Genomic DNA, 24963 nt, shown 5'->3' with positions numbered 1-24963 from the left:
AACAAAACGACTATTCACTTTGGTGTGTAGAATGCGAGTCTGACTATCGGAAAAGTATCATCCACACAATATCAAAGACTGCAAGAGCTGACAAGTGCGAGAATTATCGTACAATCAGCTTAACAGCAGATGCATCCAAGTTGCTGACGAGAATAATATACAGAAGAATGGAAAAAAAGAGGACGTGCTAGTTGACGATCAGATTGACTTTTGTAAAGGTAAAGGTGACAGTAAGGCAATTCTAACGTTGCGGATGATAATGAAAGCAGGAGTAAACAAAAATAAAGACAAGTCCATAAGATTTGTCAACCAGGAAAAAGCGTTCGACAAAGTGAAATGGAAAGTAGAGGGATGTTATACGGAGAGAAGGGTAATATACAACATGTACAAGATTAAAGAGGAAGTAATAAGAGTGGACGACCAAGAACGACTCGCTGATGACATTACTACCCTGAGTGAAAGTGAAGCAGGCTTATAGGATGTACTGAGTGGAATGACCAGCCTAATGAGAACAGAATCAGGACTGAGAGTAAATCGAAGAATGATGAAAGTATTGAGAAGTAGCAGAAATGAGAATAGCGACAGACTTAACATCAGGATCGATGTACACGAAGCAAATGAAATTATGGAATTCTGCTACCTAGGCAGCTGAATACCTAATGACAGACGGAGCAAGGTGGACATCAAAAGCAGACGAGCACTGGAACAAATAGCGTAACTAAGAGAAAACTACTAATATCAAACACAGGCCTTGATTTGAGAAAGAAATTTCTGAGAATATACTTTTGGAGCACAGAATTCTTTGGATGTGAAACATTTACTGTGGAAAAACCAAAGCACAAGAGAATCGAAGCATTTGAGATGTAATGCTACAGACGAATGTTGAAACTGAGGTGGACTGTAAGGAACGAGGAGGTTCTGCGCAGAATCGGAGAGGAAAAGAATCTGTAGAACACTGACAAGGAAAATGGGGTGGATGATAGGACATCTGTTAGGGTACCAGGGATTGACTCCCATGGTAATAGAGGGAGCTTTAGAGGGCAAAAACTTTAGAAGAAGACAGAGACTGCAATACATCCAGTAAATAATTGAGGACGTTGGTTTGCAAGTGCTAATCCGAGATGATGAGGTTGGCACAGGAGAGGAATTCGTGGCGGACCACGTCAAACCAATCAGAACTCTGATGACTCAATAAAAAAAAAGAAAGCAAATTATTCGACGCTACGCATACAGAACGTCCACAGCTGTGTCCAAACTGGGAGCATCGTTTACCACCTTACGCGTCTGGCAAGAACGTGTAGATGCTCCAAGCTGAGCGCACGCCATGGTCTCGCCTCGATGAATTAAATTCGAAGCCCGAATATATCAGGATTAGCTCGTACAGGAACAGCTATCCCTAGCAGGCGGAGCTGCTCGATGACTGGCGCAGACTCTGCCGGTCGAGTGCACGGCACCGAGTGAATGGTTGTACCAGCTTTCTTGAAGCATTTACACTCGCTGGGTGTGTCATGCCAGGCAATAGGCTCCCATCACGTATTTGGCTGAAGAAGTGCTGGATTCTGCTACAGCAATCTATTTGTAGCCGATGGTAGGACGCCGCGTCTCAGGATGCTGATCGAGCACTGTTGCAACGTCCAGTTCCAGAAATACGTCTATGGCTGTTTCGTACATCCCTTGTCTCGTTCTAAAGGCCTTTCTCCTACAAAAAAACGGTAGGTGTTCCATGTATTTCAGATGATAAGATGCATAAGGTACGGCAGGTGTTGGCAAGGACTCTGAGAAGCTGAATGCGCACATTGGCCAGACAGTTGTAAATACTGAGGTCAGCATTGCACAAAGTCTTGCATCAGAGGTTATGGTTTATGCCTGCAAGGTACAGCGGTTTCGGCTAACAAAGCTGACAGACAAACCTCATTCTCGACGGTTTTCAGTCGGTATGCTAGCAAAGATTGACGCAAACAAAGACGTTTCGGAAAATATTTGTTTCTCCGATGACTCGGCTTTTCATCTAACACAAAAAAGATACCGTCACAACGTCCGCAAATGTGGAGCAAAAGTCCTGATGTTATTTGTGAAATAAGACGAGTTCCTATATCAGTGTGTTGTATGGACACATGCACAATTACATTTTTCCAGTGAGACTATTGTGAACTGGGACGTTTTCCTGGACATGTGGCAAGAGCTCTTTGTGTCACAACTGGAACATCTGTCATCTCATATCATACTCCAGCATGATAGGTCACCACTATTTCCTAAATACTGCACATTTATTGCCACGACCTCAGTCTTCTGAAAGGCTTGATGCGGCCCGCCACAAATTTCTCTCTGGTCCAACATTTCATCTTATACGTTCTCTATTATTTCTTGGATCCCTTATTCTTGGATGTATCCGAATAGCTGCTATCGTCTACAGTTTTTACCCTCTGCAGCTCTTTTGAGTACAATAGAAGTTAATCCCTTATGTCTCCATGGATGTACTATCATCCTGTCCCATTTTCTTGTTAGTGATTTCCAAACATTCCTTTGGTTGTCGATTCTGCCGAGAACATCCTCATTATTAACCCTATAAGTCCACCTAATTTTCGACATTCTTCTGTAGCACCACAACTAAGATGCATCTGTTCTCTTGTGTCACGGATTTTCCACACCGGCATACAATGCTGAGATCCGAATGTACATTCTCAGAAATTTCCTTCTCAAATTAAGGACTACGTTAGATTCTAGTAGGCTTCTCTTGGTCAGGAATGTCCTGTTGCCAGTGATAGTATGCCTTTTATTTTCCTTGCTCCATCCGTCATGTGTTGTTTGTTGCATAGGTGGCGGCATTCCTTAACATGTACTTCGTAATCACCAATCCTGATGTTAACGTTCTCGCTGTTCTCACTTCTGCTACTTCTCGTCAGTTTCGTCTTTTTTTCGATTTACTCTCAAACCATATGCTCTACTCATTACACTGTTCATCCAGTTCAGCGGATACTGTAATTCTTCTTGACTTCCACTGACGATAGCAGTGTCATCAGCGAATCTTAACACTGATATGCTTACACCTTGAATTTTGATTCCAATCTTCAAGCTCTCTTTTATTTCCATCATTGTTTCTTCGATGTATAGATTGAACAGTAGAGTCGAAGGACTATACCCGTTTCATGCACACTTTTTAATTTGAGCACTTGGTCTTCCACTTTTATTATTCCCTCTTGGCTCTTGTACATGCTGCATATTATCTATCTTTCCATATGTCTTACTCCTATTTTTCTCAGGATTTCAGACATCTTACACCACTATCGAACGCTTTTTACAGATCGAAAAATCCTATGACTTGTTTGATTTTCCTTTACTCTAGCTTCCATTATCCATCGCATAGTCCGAACTGCCTCCTTGGTGCTCTTACCTTAATTAAACCTAAACTGGTCGTCATCTAACACATCCTCAGTATTCTTTTCCATTCTTCTGTATATTATTCTTGTCAGCAACTTGGATTCATGAGCTGCTGTTGATAAAGGAACGAAGACCAAAGAAAAAGAAGACAAGATCATAGGATTTCCAGAATGAGATTTTCACTCTGCAGCGGAGTGTGCGCTCATATGAAACTTCCTGGCAGATTAAAACTGTGTGCCCGACCGAGACTCGAACTCGGGACCCTTACTTTTCGCGGGCAAGTGCTCTACCATCTGAGCTACCGAAGCACGACTCACGCCCGCTACTCACAGCTTTACTTCTGCCAGTATCTCGTCTCCTACCTTTCAATCTTTACAGAAGCTCTCCTGCGAAACTTGCAGAACAAGCACTCCTGAAAGAAAGGATACTGCGGAGACATGGCTTAGCCACAGCCTGGGGGATGTTCCCAGAATCAGATTTTCACTCTGCAGCGGAGTGTGCGCTCATATGAAACTTCCTGGCAGATTAAAACTGTGTGCCCGACAGAGACTCGAACTCGAGACCTTTGCCTTTCGCGGGCAAGTGCTCTACCATCTGAGCTACCGAAGTACGACTCACGCCCGGTACTCACAGCTTTACTTCTGCCAGTATCGCTCCCAGGAGAGCTTCTGTAAAGTCTGGAAGGTAGGAGACGAGATACTGGCAGAAGTAAAGCTGTGAGTACCGGGCGTGAGTCGTACTTCGGTAGCTCAGATGGTAGAGCACTTGCCCGCGAAAGGCAAAGGTCCCGAGTTCGAGTCTCGGTCGGGCACACAGTTTTAATCTGCCAGGAAGTTTCATCATAGGATTTGTCGACGTGTAAAAAACGTTCGACAATGTAAAATAGTGTAAGACGTTCGAAATCCTGAGAAACATAGGGGTAAGATTTATGGAACGACGGATAATGTACAATATGTACAGGAGCCGAGAGAAAACAATAAGAGTGGAAGACCCAAGAACGGAGTGCACGGATTAAAAAGTGTGTAACGCGAAGATCTAGTTTGTTACCCCTGCTGTTATCGAACCAGCTATGATGGAAACAAAAGAAGGTCTCAAGAGTGAAATTAAAACGCAAGGTGAAACTATATCGCCGATATGATTCGCTGATAACATTGCTATGCTCAGCGAAACTGCAGAAGAATTACGGGACCTGTTGAACGGAATGAATAGTCTCATCAGCCTTGAGAGTAAGTCGAGAAGGCGAAAGTAGTGAGAAGTGGCAGAAGAGAGAACAGCGAGAGACTTAACATCAAGATTGATGGTCGTGAAGTACATGAAGTTAAGGAATTCTGATACCTACACAGCAAAATAACACATGACTAAAGGGGTAAGTAGGACATCAAAACCAGACTAGCACTGGGAAAAAGAGCATTCCTGTCCAAGAGAAGTCTATTGGAATAAAAAAAAATATCTTAATTCGAGGTGGAGATTTCTGAGAATGTACGTTTAGAGCACAGCATTGCACGGTAGTGAAACATGGACTATCGGAAAAGCGAAACACAATAGAAGGATTTGAGTTGTGGCCATACAGAAGAGTGTTGAAAATTAGGTTGACTAGTAAGGGAAGGAATGAGGAGCTTTTCCCCAGAATTGGCGAGAAAAGGAATATATGAGAAACACTGATAAGAAGAAGGGATGTGATTATAGGACAGCTGCTACGTCACCAAGTAATATCTTCCATGTTACCAGAGGGAGCCGTAGAGAGTGAAAAATGTAGAGGAAGACAGGGGTTGGAATATGTCCATCGAATAATTAAGAACATAGGTTGCAAGTGCTACTCTGATAAGAAAAGATTGCTACAAGAGAAGAATTTGTGATGGGTAGCATCATACCAGCCACAATGCTGATAACTAAGAGAAGAAAAAGAAAAGAAATACATGTTCGTTGTTGCGGCGTTTTGATGTCGGCGGTCCAAATCTTTGGTGGTCGTGTTGTGTACCATTGCATTTATCACTGAGCAGTCTCAGAATGGCGTGGCTGTGTTTCCCCAGACCTTTTCTGGGTAAGTTAACTTTACACACAGAAAAATGTGAGAAAAATATGGTAGTACTGAAGCGTGTGCGTGGGCATCAACTACCTATTGAATCAGAATGATATCCACTAAGTTAACAGATGGACAGTCGCTTGTTTTATACCAGTATATCTTAAATGTATTGGACTAGAGGTGGCTTATCGCTAGAAACGGTTTACAGTTTTCAGAATTACTTCTCTCATTTAGAATTTTATATAAATTTTTGTATTATGTATGAATATGTCCATTTCTTCCATGATATCCATCTTTACACTTTATCAGTTTTATGTGAGACATCCTGGTTGTCTTCGATTTTTAACGTGTCGTCTGTGTCTTTAATATGTGTTGCTACTACTGATGTGTCAAAACAATTTGTACCAGACCATATTTCTTGTAGAGCGTCTACACCTGGCCACCTTGGCCACGCTGAGCCATTTATTATTATGTTGTGCAGTTTTAAAGTTATTGAAGGGAAAAGTTTAAAAATAACACATGTCTTCATGACATCAGATGATTCAAAATAACTACGCGTTCATCACTAACTTTTCCTGGTGACTTTAAAACTTTTCCTAGTTTTATTCTGTGATAAGCAGTTTCCTCCTAACAGAATAAAGCTTAATTAATTTTTTGATATTTTAATTTTCTTAGGACAGCAATTTAGTCACACGAAAATGCCCTGCTTTTCATGTGAGTGGCAAATCTGAGCAAAGCTATAGCTTTGCAATGTACGGTTTTGGTTAAATCACATGGGATTAAAAATATTCCTCATGAACCGCAAGCAGAAAATATTGCTTCCACTACCTCATGTCTAATTGTACTCGATGAAGCTCTTTGTAAAGGCTTCCCACATACTGGATGCTGCTCTAGGGATATTTCCATGAAAGATCACTTTATCAGCCAAGAAAATTTGAAAGCTGGAATTTTTGTTGGTACTCAGATTCCACAATTAATGAAAGACCATCAATTTGAGCATGCATTGAATACTAGAGGAAAAGGCGCATGGTTTCCTGTCAGGTGTGTTACTTAAAATGGGAAATGAAACAATAAAAATTACAACATTGTCAAAATCATTTTGGAAAAATTCAAGAAGTTCAGTTGTGAGATACACTCACATATTTCCCACTTCCCTGAAGAGCTGGGCATTAAGGTGAAGAACAAGGAACACGATTTCACCTGAACATTAAGAGGATGGAGAGAAGGTACCAGGAAACATGGAATGAAAGCATGGTAGCCGACAATCGATCGATGCTGAAAACTAAAAGTACATATGAAATTTCTAGGAAGAAAGGAAAACAATGGGAAAGTTTGAGACATAAATGTTTTAAAGTCAAGTGCTTGTAGCATTTTTAGTATATGCCTAAAGAGGAAATCCATGAGTATGAAAATGTAGATCTTGATTAATATTTATTTTAACGTTCGCGCTCTAGTTACTTAAGCCTTAAAACATGAGGTGTTATTTTGTGAAACATCCTGAAGTTACAGAACAAAAATAAAGTAAATTTCAGAATCTGTTTTATAAATTAATTGTAGAATGGAAATGTTGAAATAAATTCGAAATCTTTCTTTAGTGCTTTGTGTAATTCAGCTGCTTACAAAATGGCCTGTAACGCTTGTCTAGATTGTTACATAAGACAGACCGGAAGAACCATCAGTACTGATTAGGAATAAAGGGCGCTAATATGCATAAGTCGCCCTTTACGCGTCATTTTCCTGTTACAGGCTACAAACCACAGAGCATCGATCAAGTTTCTGTCTACCAAAAAGAAAAGAATGATTATACTCTTGACATTCTTGAGTAACTGAAGTTTTAAGCGTATATCTCTCAATGATGAGCTCATTCTCTACGAACAACTACAATTAAGAAATGGAAATTTCCTTAATGCCTTTAGAATGCTGTTCGCAAATATTTGGCACACTGTCCTTCCTTAGCAGAAGGTCTTTACACACACTTCTCAAACTTCGTTTTCCTCCTCTTTTAAATGTTTTTATTTTAGTCCATAGCTGTCATTCCCACTACGTTAATTCTACTGATTTGAAGCGTGTTAATTCTATCTGCAATAGGCAGATGGCACGTACAACTGTTGTTTCATCTTTCATACATTACCTATCTTTATACTAATCTTACTAAGCTTATCTCTTTATGTAACTTTTTTCATTTATAACGTAAGTTTTCTTAATTCGTGTCGCTCTAAGCTGTTCGTGACACACAGGTTGTGCGCAGTGCGACGTTTCCACGTTGCGGCGAAATCAGTGGACAAGCCTTTCAGTCTGACACCAGTCCTAGTGGTTTGCTATACTCGTGGTTTTACTGTTGGCTTTATAAGACAACTTTTACGTATCTGACTTTAGCATTTTAGCTCATATATTTTTACTACTTTTCCACGCAATGTGGATCTACGAAACCTTTTCTGTATTTATACTTTTACTGCCATTTAAGGCTTTAGATGCGGGTGTGATTCTCCTACGTTAATTAAGAAATTTGTGCAAGTAACTGTAAGTTATTCTGATGAATATACGCTTAAGTGACATGGAAACCAGGTAAGTGCAATAACTTTTGTGCAAACTATTGGCATTTTCATCCTGCATTAAAAATTAAATACGGTTCTAGAACGTCAGCCATGTTCAAGACTGTACGATAGTAGAATATCTATTTTTTAGACTTAACCTGACAAAAGTCATTCAAATTGCAGCTCAGTGTAATTTACGAACACGTTGTATGTCGAAGTACACAGGGAGTTATTCATAAGAGCCTTCAGGGTTCAGAAGACGAACGTGCAATAACTTCAAGACTACAGAGATTAGGGACAGCATCAATTTCATGCTTGCCGTTCACTGAACTGCCGAATCCATACGTGTTACAAAAATAGATATAGAGCAGGTGTGAATGTATGAATGTAATAATATGTTCCACATCTCCTACTAAACCAATGAGCCGATTTCAACCAAATTTCGTCCACATATCACTTACTGTCTGGAAATCATCGGTGTGGGGGTGACCTATGAAAGGGGTTGGAGGCGAAAAAGCAGAGTAGCTGACGATGTGCGGATTCTCATACCTCTGTCATCGGGTATTTGTGAATGAGAGCAGTTACAGACTTACACCAAACGTTACACATTATTTGAGCCTTTAAAAATTTTTTCCTGTTGGTGACTTCAATAAAGTAATGAAAGGAAACAAGTTTATTGCTTACTAAATTTTCCCCATTCATACAGCATAACTGAAGATTGAAGCATAATGTTTTAATTTATTACTTCTTTACTATCAACTGTAATAGCGATGCATTTAGCAGACGGTATTCAGCTATACCGCTAAATGTAACAAAAAAAAATTATATTTTTGAACGACACATGTTTCAGGGGACATAAAATCATAAACACCGAGACGCGTGGAAAATTGCCGCATTGTGAATGACGTTTTAATTTATTACTTCCTTACTTCCAACTATTCACAAGAAATTTCGGAGGAAGTAGCCATATATACCACTGGATGTACCTGCAGACTTACTATACAGCACGTAGTTCAGGAGATACGGTGCCATAAACGACAAGTTGCGTGAAAATGAAAATGCAGTGATAAATTCCCTAGAAATACGGATGAAGTATGCGCGTAAATACATGTAAGATATATTGCATGTATGGGAAATACATTTGAAAGTTGTGTATACGAGCAAAGCCACAGGTAAGAAGCTCACCCTAAATACCTGAAACGGTTACAATAAAATTTGGTACAGATACTAGTTACAAACAGCAAAGAAATGCTGTGGTTATAAGAATCATCAGCCTCCTATTGGGGTGAGAGTGGAAATGAGCGTTTGGCGTCATCGACCGGGAGGTCCCTTACTGGCCAGATCGGGCCGCCTTGTTGCAGCTCTTATTATATTCGACGCCACATTGGGCGACCTGCGCGCCGGATGGGGATGAAATGATGATAAAGACAACACAACACCCAGTCCCTAAACGGAAAAAAATCCCCGACCCAGCCGGGAATCTAACCAGGGCCCCTTAGGACGACAGTCCGTCACGCAATTTTTTTTTTTTTTTTTTTTTTTTTTTTGTAATCTCATTTTGCTCGTTTTCATTCGTTGCATCTGCTCGGGGCGGAAGTCACAAGACACCCGTTTCAGTTCGTCGTTGATCCATTAACTCAGTTTTTCTTTTATTACAGAGGGCAGCTAATCCTCTGACCGAACACGCTGAGCTACCGTGCCGGCGCCTTACCATTCAGCTATCGAGGTGGTTGGGGTGAGAGTGATAACATGGGTGGGAAGGGGGAGGCGGAGAGACAGCAAGAAGGAAGGGAGAGATGGGCACATTAAGGGGGGAGGGGGGTGATATTGACAGGCAGTGGGAGAAATGGAGTGGGCAGAGGAGGATGTGGACAGAGAAAGGAAAGAGGAGAAGATGGACGAGAAAGGAAAGAGGAGGAGATTGACAGAGATTGAAGAAGAGATATGGAGAGGATGCAGTGAGAAAGAGATCAACAGACGGAGGGGAAGGTGGGAAAGGACAGCCATTGGGAAGAGAAGGATATGGACGGAGAAAGGAAGGAGAAGGAGATGAGCAGGATGCGTGTAAAGGATGAGATATAAAGAGAAAGGTGGAGGAGGTGATGGAAAGATGGGGAAGCAAGGAGGAGAGGGACTAAGACTAGAATCAATCCGTAACCGGGTCATTCCGGGTCTTAAACTAGTTACCTACACGGACTGTACAGCACCTCTTTTAGGCTATCTGTTCGCTGTGCGCAAATAATTGGATGCCCCTAAATCAACTATTTGACAACATGTATTAGGAATCGAAACTTGGAAGGATGTTCTTGGGTTGTTTGGGGAAGGAGACCAGACAGTGAGGGCATCGGTCTCATCGGATTAGGGAAGGACGGGGAAGGAAGTCGGCCGCGCCCTTTGAAAGAAACCATCCCTGCACTTGCCTGGAGCGATTTAGGGAAATCACGGATGGCCGGACGCGGGATTGAGGAAGGATGTTCTGTCCACTGATACGTGTCATTTTTTCTGTATATCTAGTAGTTTTAAAGTAGTCGTCTTCTGATACGCTGGAGGTGCTTACGAATAACTCTGCGTAAAATGTTGTCAAATATGTAACGAATAGGATACAGTCTGATGCTAACACTGTCAAGCCAAGAACGTCGCAGTGAAGATCGAGCAGGAGAAACGTGCCCAGCTGTGTGAGTGAGGCAGTCACAGCGTCCTATCGCGTGACCATCAGAGGACTAGAGCTACCACTAGCACTACCACCGGCCTGGTCGCCAGTCCCAGCGAGTCGCGACGGCAGCTCGGCGACTACCGCGGGGCAGGGAGGGGGGGGGGCGGGGCTGGCCAGCCTGGACTTACGGAGTGCCTTCGCCGTCGTAGCTGCCGGTGGTCTGGCGGGTGGGCGCCGAGGAGGCGGTGGGCGTGACGGCGGCGCCGTTCTTCTCGGGCAGGCTGCTCGTGGACAGGCTGTGCGGCCTGTCGGGCCGCGCCAGCGGCAGCGGCTGCAGACTATTGAACCTTAGGAAGCTGCAACATCCCGGCCGCTCTGCACGCGCCGCTCTCCACCCTGCTCTGGCTCGCCACTAGCGCTACCGGGGCCGCTGCTGCAGCTGCTGCGGGGGCGGGGGCGGTCTACAGGCGCTGCAGTTAGCTCTCTCTTCTACGCCAGCGACTGTCTACGTCTCGTCGTCGACAAAGCAATTGAACTGGTAAACCTCCAACTACGTGTCAGCAAAAGGATTATGGTCGAGACCAGAAAAGGCTCGAACGCTTTACAGAAAGTGTGGTACAGTGGTATCGACGTGATCCTCTTCAACCAAAGTCGGTGCGTCGTGCACGCTGGGCAAACTCACTCTTCCGTGGCTCTCAGGATAACGGTGCCACGCACACACAGCACCAGATGACGTGGAACTGACGTAATCGCGCTGCTTGCGACTCTCACTGACCGACGCATCTTTTTAGGTAGCCACAGTTTATAGATTCACCCACATTCAATACAGGAACAGACTTATGAACGTTAGTACGGAACACCATAGTGAGACCATTACACTGACGTAGCATGATTCTGCTAAAACCTTAGTAAGATTAAGAGACTACCACACTGAATCAGCATTCAAAACTATTCATTTCTGTCAAGAACACCACAGAAGTTTTTCTTTGAGTCATCAGTCTTGTAACTCTATTGATGTGGTCCGCCACGAATTCCTCCCCTGAACCAAATATTCTGAAATATCTGTTGGGTGTATTCCAGTCTCTGTCTTGCCACACAGTTTTTGCCCTATACAGCTCCCTCTAGTATTAGGGGGCTCCCTAATGTTTAACACTTATCCCATCATCTTGTTGTTCCTTCTAGTCATTGTTTTTAATATGTTCACTTCTTCGCCGACTCTGCGAAGGTCTTTTTAATTCCTTACAATAACAAACCATCTAATTTTCAACATTCCTCTGTAGCATCACATCTCAAAAACTTTCATTCTCTTCTCTCACAGCTTTCCCATTGTCCATACAATGCTGTGCTCCAGATGCACATTCCGAGAAATTTCTTCCTCCAATTAAGGCTATATTTCATACCAGTAGAATTCCCTTGCCCAGAAATGACACCTTCGCCTCTACTAGTCTGCTTTATATATCCTCCTTGGTTCGTAAGTCATGGATTACTTTGCTTCCAGGACAACAGATTTACTTCGTCTACTTCGTGATCAACAATTTTGATGTTAAATTGGTCGCTAATCTCTTTACTGTTGCTTCAGCCATTTAAAATTTAAGACTGCATAGTATAGGTTTCATCTTTTTTTAGATGTCTCATTGTGTGTATTTACCACCTCCAGTACCCAAACTTCAGGAAGTAATTACACTGGAGGCTCCAAACATTACGAACACCGGCTGAACAGCGAATTTATCCACCAATGAAACGCAGTACAGCAGTGAGTCCACATCGCTTGGATCCGAAAAGTCGTTCCTAGGATTCCACGGGAGCGTGCCACGAGATGTCTATTCACAGGTCACGTAATTCCCGTAAATTATTGGCCGTTGGTTTGCGGGAGAGAAGCTGGCTCGCGACAGTGTTCCCGTTGTGAATTCCCCCGGTTTAAGTCAGGTAAATTTGGTGGTCTATACATGAATCTGAGTTCACACTACTGCTCCTCAAACTACAGTATCACGATTCTGGTCTTGTGACAAGGACACTTACCGTGCTGGAAGATGCCCGTTCCGTAATGGAATACCTCAAACGCGGTCCACAGTTAAGTAAACGTAATCTGCAGCTGTCATGGTGTCTTCCACCACATCAGGTCGAAAGGTAACCCACTTGAATATTCCTAATAGCATAATATTGCACCCACCAACCTGTATCCGTGGCGCGGTGCACATATCGAGCAGCGGGTCGCATGGATACGACCATCAATCTGCCGTAACAAGGAACGTGTTTCATCCGATCAAGTGACACGTTTAAGATAATCAGTAGCCCAATCACGAAGACCGCGTGCTTACTGCATCGCACTGTACAAAGTCGTTGAATCTGTGTAGGTAGATGAAGGTGACGTCTTCCTTAGTGCCCCTAGTTCAACAATGTAGGTAAATAATGTGCTCCCAAACACTTGTGCCTGTAACAGTATTGTACTCTTTCGTCAGAAGCAGCATGCACACAACCGACCATGTCCGCTGTTTCCAAAATTCCCCTTCTCTAGCGCCAGGTCATAACAATCTGCCCCTACTATTTCCTCATTTATGGCGTGTATTTCTGTTAGAATGATCCCCAAATCCGCCTCTGTTCCACTTACATACTCTCCTTACCACGTCAGGCGTCATTCATTCTCTTGATTTGAAGTGATCATAATGTTGTGGCTCATCAGCGAGTTGGAATCGCAATGTAGTTCATGGTTAAAATATTCCTCTTCATGTCTCCAAACAAGGTATGTGCATTCTGGGGTGGTAGTATCAAACAAAGGAAGAAATTTCTGAGAATGTACGTCTGCAATATAGCATTGTATGGATGTAAATATGGACTGTAGGAAAACTGGAACAGAAGAGATGCGAAGCATTTGAGATGTGGTGCTACATACGAATGCTGAAAATTAGATGAAGTGATACGTTAAGGAATCAGGAGGTTCTGCAGAGAATTGGAGAGGAAAGGAATATCTGGAAAACATTGATAAGGAGAAGGAGCAGAATGATAGGACATCTGTTAAGACATCAGGGAATTACTTCCATGCTACCAGAAGGAGCTGTAGAGGGCAACAATTGTAGAGGAAGACAGAGATGCGACTACATCCAGCAAATAATTGAGGAAGTAGGTTGCAAGTGGTACTCTGAGATGAAGAGGAATTTGGGGCTGGCCGCATGAAACCAGTCAGAAGACTAATGGAAAAAAAACATTACTACTGGACGTTGTTTCCTCTGTTTCCGTTTCTGATACAAGTCTTCCGACTGTGGTAACGATGCTGCTTTTGCAGTTCTTACTTCCGCTGCCAGTGAGTCATTCTGGTGGGCAACCTCATTCTTTTCAAAGCTGATGTTTTTGGTGCTTAAATTTGCAATTCCACTCCATGCATGATTTCACTCCATTCCATCGTATGCTTATTTCAGTTTCCTTCTTGTCCCGCTTCTGATTCAGAAATGCAATTCTGTCTCTCGTCTGAAGCTCCATTTTTATGTCAGGTTATGGATTCAATGACTGCCTGAGCGCCCGGAACGCCTAACACGGGCACCTGAAAGGCGAGGAATGCCAACCAAGTAGCGTTGGCTGACGGATAAGTGTGTTAAACCGTTTTACTCGCAGAAAAAGAAGGAAGCGTTGAACTGGTAACATCTTGTAATCATTCGCCACGCGCCGAAAGCCCATACAGGTTCAAGCGAGACCGTATCCCATCACAAACTGTATTGAGAAAGAATAGATACTCTCGATTCTAAAATGATTTTTATTTATCTAATTTGTGACTTGTTTAACTCTCAGACATCTGGAGGAAAAACAAGTCGCTTCAGTACAAATTTATGAGTCAGGATTCAGCTTCAAAGATACATTGTCAGTTAAATAAAGCAACTGGGAAACTAGGACCTGGGTTGTGAAAATAACGTAACCAAAGACAAACTCGCCGGGTAAAAACACTAGAGGACTACTGGCAAAAGTACAGAATGTTCAGTAATCACTAAAAATGGCACGTCGTTCAACACAACATAAAGGACACATCCACCTACGGATATAAATAAGAATATGTTTCAAGGCGAAGGGCGGTAGCCGGAGAAAACATAAGAAACCAGGTAAGTAAGTTTGGATATAAAGTAACAAGTATTGAGAGCTAAGAGACCTAGGCTCTGTGTGAGTAATGTAAGGAATAAAATCGTACGAGAGTCAAATCTTATCTGTTTTGCACGTATTCGCTCTTAACACAACGCAGGACATGTTTACAGCACAGAGCAAGTGTACAAAGCGTCCTTATGACACCCAGTTGATGTGTCCTGTACATTTGCTGACGTTCCATTTTTGGTGATTTGCAGAACTTTTTGTACACTTGCCAGTGTTCCTAGAGTGTTTTTACCCGGTGAGTCTTTGGCTGCGCTCTTTTCACAACTCAGATCGTGGTTTCCCAGTTGCTTTATTTAACTGCCAATGTAGCTTTGTATGAGCCCTGGCTCATAAATTTGTACTGAGAAAACCTGTCTTTTCTGCAGATGTCTGATGATCTTCCTGTGAGAGTGATGCTCTTCACAAACTAAATAAATAGAAAACCGTTTTGCAGTCCAGACTGCATATTATTTCCTGAATATCTCAAGAGGCTGCTGTAGCAATATCCGAAAGATGGAGTGGTGTGAATTTCACAAACTGTAATTTAATTGTTCCAGCAACGCTTCCCTTTCGATCCCCATACACCGATTCCTTATACACTGCGCAAAATATCTAAAGAGGTACTTTTGTAAAACCATGTGACTTTATCCTGTTGTGACGCAGCAGTTGGATATTTTGGTCCAAAGTGCCTACAAACTTCCTCTGTGATGTCAGCCCCGGGCTCGGCAACGCTTAAACAGCAAAGTGTCGATACAAGCGAAATAACGCCAGAGTTCAGTAGTACGTGCGAGCTGTAAAATGGGTTGATGTCACATTGCGCCAAATTTCACCAGGATTCTGCCCGACGCCACCGCAGATGTGTTACAGGGGAAGGTGTGACACGCACACCAATTCTGAACCACAACTTATGTCTCTGCGTTGAGGGTCGGAACGTCGACCGCTAGCATTGAAGTCAATTGGTTTTCTTATCGGAGGATGAGGAGAAAGTTCCAGATCCACCGTCTGACCCATGGCGGGGTTGCTGACGGCGCGTTTCGAATTCCTAGTGCCACTAGCTCGATCAGCCGTGTGATGTCCCTCTGCGTTAAGGCCAAAAAGATCTTTTCTCGAGGTAGTCGATAGGGATGGGGCATGTGTTGCCATGGAGAACTGGGGAGTGGTAACAGAGCGAAGAGGCCGGTGTGAGAGGTCCGCCCGGCGAGTAAGGCGAGCGTCTTGCTCACGAAGCCCAGCGAATGGCTGCTGGGCATATTTGTGGGCCGATTTGAATCCGTGGCTGACTTCGAGTGCCGTCTTCGTGCGTAGCATGTCCAGCCAGCTCTGGCAAGTTGCACACCGGCGACAGAGTTGAAGGCAGTTTCGCTTTCCTGAATTCTGGGCCCTCTTTGGAACCGGTAAGCTGCAACTTTGATTCGTGAACTTTAGTAAAAGTTTGGATTTTAAGGTCTTACCTGTAATTTTTTAATTGATACCTATATATCTGTTGCGCTCATTGCGATTTCTTACATGATCTACTTCACCACCAGTTGGTTCGTTGAACAGTGGTTTTTATTTGTTTTCTCTGAGTCGATACTGGCCTTGGTTGTTTGTTAACAGGGTATCTAAATCTGTGTGAACCGGACGTGTTTCCTGGGCCGGAGTGATAGCATATTTCTTCTATGCTGTGGCCAGATATAACCCTCCCCCCCCACCATCACCCTCCCTCCGTCCCCCGTCATCACGCAGTACCTAGATAAGTACCTTTCTCTTGTAATACGAGCGGGTGCAGGTTTTGAGTTACCTTTGGGCATTGCAGACGTCATCGCTCTGGGTTTCAAAATTTGCAAGGCAATGTAATTAGTTTTGGTAGCCTAATTTCCTTTCGGGAATTTCGCCGTAGTTGATGCGGTATCTTGCAGTGACGCAGGTGTTGCTTTCACGTAATTAACCTTGCTGTGTTAGTATTTCTTTTGCCGGTCGGTTCGCGACAAAAAGGGCCTTGGAAAGTAGCTCCTCTTGTTACACCGTTTCTTGGCCTTCGTGTCTGGTATAGTCTTGTGCTCCTTGCGTATAAGTCTTCTAGTGGACCCCTTGTGAGGAGGCAATTCAAACTCTTGGTTATTTAACTGAAGCAGTTATTCATGAAGGCCTACCTGTTTTCTGTTTGGTAGTCTTACTTAACTGTAGCTGTAATTAAAGGAGCCCTGCTTGTATTTGTTAATTTTACTTAACTGAAGTTGTTATCATTGAAGGCCTGCCTGTTTTCTATTTAATAATTTTACGTAACTGAAGCTGTTATTAAAGAAGACCTGCCTTTTTTTCTATTCAGCAGTTTTACTTAACTGAAGCTTTTATTATTGAAGGCCTGCCTGTTCCCTTTTAATTAAATTAAGACCTACTTTATAATTTTGGTTAGCTGAAATTATTATTCATGGCCTAGCTGTTTTTGTTGCCCGATTATTGAGATCTGATATCTTACCCAGTCTTTTTTGTAATTAACTGAAATAGTGATTGCTAAAGTGTTAACTGTTTCAGAGGTATTTATGCCAATAAGGTAGTAACAGGAACTGACACATGATGGTACTAGGGCCCTAATCTTTCGCCTTACGTCCCTTTATCCATAACTGTACGTTCCGTGGGAGCTCTGAATCGACACGGAAAGCTGTCAGAGACTGCATAAAGGGCGTGAATCACACAAATCTTTTCGTCGTCCTCACCCATTTCGTGGACGAAAACGACAGTTCGCAGTGCGATGTGCAACACAACGAAAAACCGACACTGCTGCCAGAGCCCCCTCCAAAACGACTGAATCTTTCTCTGAGGACATAATTTGGCTGCTACCCTATCGAACATGATCTGACCCCCATGAGCATAGCGTGAACAGAATTTTTACTTTGGTACACGAGAACCAGTAAGGTCCGTTGAAAACCGTTCGACGAAATTTGAACCTCATACTAAGCATAAAACGGTTTATGTGCTTTTTCAGGCCTCATGTGACCACAGCCGAGGCCGACACTGACATGTGCGTGAATACTAAGTACCCCATGTTTCGGCACCAACTGCAAACCTTTAATGAGCAGGAACAACACTTCACATATTCCTGGGCACCTGGGGACTGATAATCTCATCGACAACCTACATATTCCGCACGCCCACAAGCAGGCGCTAGAGCTACAACATAGCGAAACTAAAATGCAAACTAAGAATCGGTCAAGCGTTGCCTCTGCACAGATATATTTTTAAAGTGCTCAACAAAAATGCTCTGGTGGCCATGAGGACATTGACGAACTGGGTGGTACTATAGGTCTTGGGTCTCAATGTCGCCCCCACACGCGTGAACACGGCACAGTAGTCCTTAAAAGCATGAACATATTATACTACTTCTGACCAGGATAAGATTTCGACGAATGGTATCCAATGATCCATACTGAATCTTACACACCAGGGCTCATATTTGTTCCAGTGTACCAGAGTAAAAACTACGGTCTCATTATGCTTCAAATCGGTCACGTAATGTGTAATTTGGTGGCAACCCCACGACGTCTATAGAGAAGGGTTCAGCGATCGAGGATGGTGGGGGCTACCAGCAGTGTCAGAAGCTGTTAAGAATGTCGTTCTGTTGCACATCGCACTTCAAACTGTCGTTTTCGATCGCGAAATGTGTGAGAATGATTGACGCCCTACATGCCACGTCCTGAGGCATGTTCCTGTCGATTCTGAGAGACGGCGTGACCGACATGTTTCCCCGTCGACCCTTAATAAAATCATGTGAATGGTGGCGGTAGCGGTTCTAACGTCCATCACAGAACTGTCAAGAGAATGGAGAATCTGTGGGTAAGAATGAGGGAGTGTGAGACGGCCTTCTCATCGTGTCAGATGTCCACGATGGCGTTGGTAAGAAGTGAAGAGTGGTGACGTCATTAACCCACTTTACACCTCACATGATCTTCTGAGCTCAGGCCTCCTTTTCCCATGTGTCGACGCTTTGCGTCCGAAGCGTCGACGAACCGAAGAGTGATTTCGCAGGCCCCCATGCTCTCGCACCATTACAGAGGACGGCTGTAGGCTCCTTTGAACTAAACTTCAAACTTCTGCGTCGCAAAGGGGGTTAAGTAAGTGATTTCAAAAAAGTAACCTTTTAACTCTTTCGCTCAGTGGAAAGAACAATGTCTCAAATGTAGTCAGTTACACTGGAGCCGAACGTCGCTACAAGTGTTAATATCCATCCGTGGGTCCTTAATTGCCGACAACTGACTCTCTTTGGTTGAGGTAGGTTGTAAAGCGTATACATTCTTCTTCGCTCTGTGAAACCATTCTGCAACCGCCCAAAATATGACTCGTCGCCATCCCTGGATTTGAATAAATTGGTTCAATAGCCTCCCCAAATGGTGGTAGGATGGTTGCAGAAGTGCCCATTTGATTTCAATGGGACCAGGCATTACCATTTTGAACAGACGTATGCTTTGTAAGGTGGTGCATGGGAACAGTTTCATATTGACTGCCAATAGCACACTGTGCGATACGCTTGCAGTGAGAGGTAGCTACTGATTATACACTGGGGACCATCTACGCAGTTTTGCAAGTCTCCACACATTAATGATCGCCACGTTCGGCCATGACGGCATCAATTTCAAGTGAATGAATGTTATCATCGTATGCCATTGTCACAAAACTTCGTGATACACCCAGAATGTAAACGATTTTGAGGGATGAAGACGTGAACAAATGTGACGCCTTCCGCATTTTGCTCATTTTATATGCCCTACATGGAGTCAAATAGCCCCTGAAAGGCGTGACGACATCAGTGACATATACGAGGACAGCATATGACTGCTGTGAGAAGATAGAAACAGTATTTTTCCATCGTGACAGCCATTGTTAATTCAGTCTCTCATCAGTCTGCCATACTGCTGAGTAGCAATTTGCATCGTCAAAATACTCAAAATTGGACTACTACCTACCCTAATTATCTCACGCAAAATGGTAAGCGAGCCCGCAGGACGAAATGTACCTCTCTAATGCAACAAATGATACAATAACACAGTAAGAGATAGTTACAACATCGAGTATAAAACTGAATTTGAGGTTTAATTATAGGGACAGAATATCTGGCTGTCCATTGTCCGTCAAAGAATTTCAGCGTGGAAGAAGTGACTCAGAGATAGACGTCCTATGCTTCCAATGTATATTTTTCTCTGTCCGCTAGGCTTACATCAGTGTACAAAGCGTATACTGTCTCTAACTTTCCATAATTGATTTCTGCTAAGTAACTTGTGGACTTGATACTCTCATGTGTTGCCCACAATCATTTGAGACGCTTCTTTACTGTGGCCGTGGCACAGACACGTACAAGCTAGTGCATTATAACTCTCCCCCTCATCACCACACAATACGAGCAAAGGATATATCAGCAAACAATAATATTAAGGTTAATGTGTGACTGACAATAGTCTTTCGTTCATCGAACATAAAAGAAAAAAAAATCTTTCACAAGACGTGAAATTTAAGCCTTTACGTCGTCAAATTTAGAATGAATTCGTTTTATTTTTTTCGCATTCAGTATGATGTTAGAAATGATTCAGTTAGTGGTGTTAATTTTACAGAATGAAAGTTAGCTCATATTATAAATTTTGTTTTGTTAGCTAATGGTGCTAAGGTACTTTGTAGGATCGTAAAATCTGGAAATCTCTGTAAATGTGTAAAAACTTATGGGGCACATTTTATGATAACTCCTGGATACAACTACTGATCAGACATGGACATTTCCAAGTTCTCAGTTTTACTAAAACGAATGACGTGACTAAAGAAATATTCCTCAAAATATAATATGAAATCAGTTATCCACCTTTTGCTTCACACACTTAACATGTTTAAGAAAAACATTTTACTAGTGATGAATTCACTTGCTACTGCTGTAGGTACATGTCCTTACCACTGACCTGATCATGACAGCGTAACAAGGTGTCTTAGATGTGATATACGGTGTTCATTATTTTTTTGCACTTTTGATATCTTCATAACGTCAGGATAAAACATGGATACAGTACCTAAATACAGACTAATAAATAAGCTGCGTAACAAAGGAAAAAGCGATTTAAGGGGACTACTTTGACGTAATACTGTGCAATAAAGCCACTTCCAAGCCGTACTGGAGGCAAAATTCGTGTTAAGTTACAGAATCACATCTACGGGAAACAATTAATTACTGCGTGTCTGACGCTAAGGACAGGGAAAGAAGATAAAGAAACGAACAGAGACAGAAAAGAAGAAGAACAGCAACAGAAGATCGCTGCACATGACTTACATCGTTCTAAGGTATTTGCTGAGCATGGAAATGGTCGTACAACGTCACGTATCTGCCAGAAGATGTATAGTTGTACCCCTGTCAGCCATCTATAGAAAGTATGGCTCTTAATACAAAAATACATTTCAAATATTTGAGACGTGACACATTGTGACCTTCTTCCCATTATGATGAAATACATACGGATGTCACTTTACTCGCCACAGCAATGTTAACAATGTATGGAAAATACCTTCTCTCATAGTAACTTCTCTATGGTAACAATCATGTTTCGTTGTCGTAAACAATTTTTAAGCTGTTTGCTACTAGACGTATTGCAGAAACAAATAAAAGTGTAAATTTGGAAGTAAGCTGGAAAGCATGAGTATATAACAGAAATTGATCTAAAAGAAGTAAATAAAGACAGAGGAAAGAAGGAAAAAGAGTGAAAGAAACAGCACATAGAAGTTTAAAGTGAAAATGTCTAACAAATTCCATTCAGAATACTAATAAAAATATTTGCATACAAGAAAATTTAAAATAAATCAATAAATGACATTTAATTGTAATTCAAAGCCATGCCAATAAAAGAAAAATTAATCAATGTTCTGCGTTATTCCGTCAAGAGGTAATAACAAGAAAAAAGTAATTTAATCAGCAAGAACAGGCTAGTTTACAGTATAATAGACATTATACTTATAAGAATGAAATATTTCTTATCTTTGTAAGAATGATATGTTACTTACACACATGTGTTGGATGATTAAATAATATGACATTTATTCAGTTTTGTAAGTAGGACATGGGAAGGACTATCAGGAAAAAACAAAATAAAAAGAAAAAAATGCTTATTACGCAGGGAAGCCCAGGGAACAAAGTCCTATTCACATGACGAAATGAAATGATTTTTTTTGTGCTGCACAGGTGTCTATGTGAACCTTACCTAGACGAATACTGAGATCAGTAAAGTAGAAAAGATGGGAGGGAAGAAAGAGAGTATATATACTGCCACGTGACATTTTTAAAAATTTAAGCCCACCTAAACTCACAGCCATTATGATGTACGTATTTTTAATTTTTGGCTGAACGCTGCTGAAAAACTACAACTATGTAGGACACAATGGTTCGGGAAATGGTATTTACCTAACGAACTTTCTTAAGTTTCACATTTTTAGCAGCCTTGACAGCTCTTCCGATAGGTTTTACTTATTTAATTTTAGATTTCTGCGACGATTTGAAAGAGGCCCATTTAGTGCCTAGTGCCCCGTCGCTGATTGGAAATTCGTTGTAGAAAATTGCCTGCCAACATTTTAGCAAATAGGACTGAAACTGCTATCTTAAAAGGATAATTTTAAGTCTGAAACAGATCATATTGTTCCATTGCTTAAAGATGATTAAAAAATTTAGTGCTTCAGATGGTACACCACAACAGCACCAGCCACACAACGTTAGTGGTAGTTGGTGGTCGGATATCCTCTCCTCCCCGTACCCTTATCCCCCAACCCCATCACCACCACCAGAATGTTATCTGTATACCCCATGTGTATGTATCTAGACTTATCTCAATGAAAAGTGTAAAAACGATTTCGAAATGTGTGTGATTCGTTTAACTGATGGATTTGGGAAACCATCCAAATCCACTTCCAGGCTAGCTGGAGCACCTACCCTCTTCGTTAATCTACAGGGGGAATTCAGTGTACAGGCCACACTACTCCTCGAATCTCGGGAGCGGTGCGCTGTGGCGCGGAGCTATCCACAGGGGAGGAGCAAGCATGGTTTAAATAAATGAAGTTATAGGAGCTAATACGAGTCGTAGCTGTTGCCATTCTAATACACTGTGTATTTCTACACAGTTGCGAAATGACACAGTTCACCGAAAATACAATATCAGACTTAATGATATTAGTTGCCTCTGATATTCTTATGCATTCTGTTAGAGTCATTGATTTTAAACGTCATTATAGCACCACTGACAAAACAGTTATTGATGGTAGCAAACGTTTCCCATTTTTTTAGAATGGCAGAAGATATCAATGAAGGAGTAGTTAATGTGACATACGCAAAACAGCGGGGAGGATGTTGTAGAGAAACTAGTTCAGTTTAAAAGAACGTGAAGAATTAGAAACCTCTGCAGTGACATGGTAGGAAAAAAGATCACTAACGAATTTTATAGAAGTCCACTGTAAAAACTTTTACCTCTGAGAAATTTTTGTAAAAAGACGGGGATAAACAGAATGCCGAGTAATGAAACGAAATTTCTTAGGAAGTGAAAAAAAAGAACAAGGGTATATCACAAATGACTCAGAATCAAACGAACATATGAATCTATTCCTTGAATGACAAAGACAATGGTACACACGGAGAATCCAAAGTCAGCCGAAAACTTTCGGAGGTTAGCATAGCCGTTTGCAGTTCTGGTGGAATATACAGAATATACAGTTGGTCTTTAGTGTCTAGCTAGTGAATAATTCAAGCGACTTGTTACCCCAGTTACCATGGCGGACATACTGTTATGAGTTAGCGAAACTGTCTTTTCTTTCTGAAATACTGTGAACACTGACGCATTTGGATAGAGTAATTCCTAGAGGATACCAATAGACTTCTTCTGGGGTTACGGCTTATTTTAATGGCGTTTATTTGGCACCGGAAAAAAATCAAACACACGCACAAACACAGTCACACAACTTTCTCCTCCCTTGCCTTCTTATCTTAAATATCTACACCCTTGTTTAAAGATTCAGACCCAGAATGTTGATTCCTCACTCTTTACTACACGTTGAACATACGATAATTCCACTCTTACTTACATGATCACATATTGCCGGGCGACCTTGTACATATTTAGAAATTAAATAACCTGAAGAAAGTTGGGAGGGCATAATTCAAGCATAAAAGAGATTTTGTGAAGATACTGGTTTCCGTGACAATCTTTTCTGCCTCAAAACGGAACATTTACACCTATTTTTCGGCAGCCATTTGGTGTCTATTGTAACAAATGCTTCTTAAAGTATCTGGGACTCTGTGTATCAAGTGTTGTTGAGTATATGAAGCGCCTAAACTTCTTTGCTGTGAGTGCCTCAGCCGTTGAACCTATGTGTCAGTCTGATGTTCTAGAACAAGTGAAACAATCCATGTTGCGATGCCTTAGAATCTTAGTTACGCCTTCAAAACACGTAACAGCTCCAATAATCAAATAGTTATACATACTGGAGCACAGTGTTGCACCGAAGCAAGTTTGTTTTAACTGTTTTATCTATTTTTAATACACGTGTCAGTGGTTTACGACTGTTGTTGTTCAGGCCTTGGAGTGAAGAGATATGACAGCTTTAACCGTGTAGTATCATGAGGTAATGTAAACGTTATCTCTATAAACACGACGCACAATCAATGTTGTATGCACTAGGATGTAGTTAAGCTCATTGCAGCACAAACAGAGGTAGTCTGAAGGACAAACCGAGCACAGTAGTCTGTTAGGAGCATTGGAAGACCTCACTTTCGTTACCGCAAAACAGTAAAATCTCTAAGCAACCTTCGCATGTTTAAAAGTACACGTGAGACTCACGCTGCAGACAACCAAGCCATCAGTTCACCTTACGAAACCTGAACCACTATTTGGAAAGGGAATTGGCGCACTCATACCAGAAGGTAAGAAGTACAATCTAACACACACACACACACACACACACACACACACACACACACACAAGACGTACCACGAAGGAATTATCCGAATAGGTCGGATATCGACAGTTCTGATGTACGTGTACAATCGAACATATAATTACAAATTCAGAAGAATTGGATGATTTATTCAAGAGAAAAAGCTTGACGAACTGAGCAATTCCATGATGCGTTGGTCCGCCTGTGGTCCTTATGTTAGCAGTCATTTGGCTTGGCAATGACTGATATAGTTGTTTGATGTATTGTTGAGGAGTATTGTGATGAATTCTGTGTAATTGGAGTATTAGATCGTCAAAACCCCTAGTTGGTTGGAGGGCTCTGC

The 24963-nt window shown here is 42.0% G+C and overlaps 1 protein-coding gene across 1 annotated transcript in view; it reads right to left on the bottom strand.

The window, feature by feature from the left end:
• The window catches only part of LOC126101299 (cyclic nucleotide-gated cation channel alpha-3-like), an 881849-nt gene that overhangs the window by 826117 nt on the left and 30769 nt on the right, over positions 1–24963 (bottom strand). Inside the window, exon 3 of the mRNA XM_049911978.1 lies at positions 10777–10944. Within this exon, the coding sequence (XP_049767935.1) occupies positions 10777–10944 (168 nt within the window). The remainder of the gene's footprint in view (positions 1–10776; positions 10945–24963) is intronic.

Source organism: Schistocerca cancellata, chromosome 9 (assembly GCF_023864275.1).
Source record: "Schistocerca cancellata isolate TAMUIC-IGC-003103 chromosome 9, iqSchCanc2.1, whole genome shotgun sequence".
In the NCBI taxonomy this organism is placed as follows: Eukaryota; Metazoa; Arthropoda; class Insecta; order Orthoptera; family Acrididae; genus Schistocerca; species Schistocerca cancellata.
The sequence above is the reverse complement of the archived record's forward strand: the minus strand, read 5'-3'. Positions and strand labels throughout refer to the sequence as shown.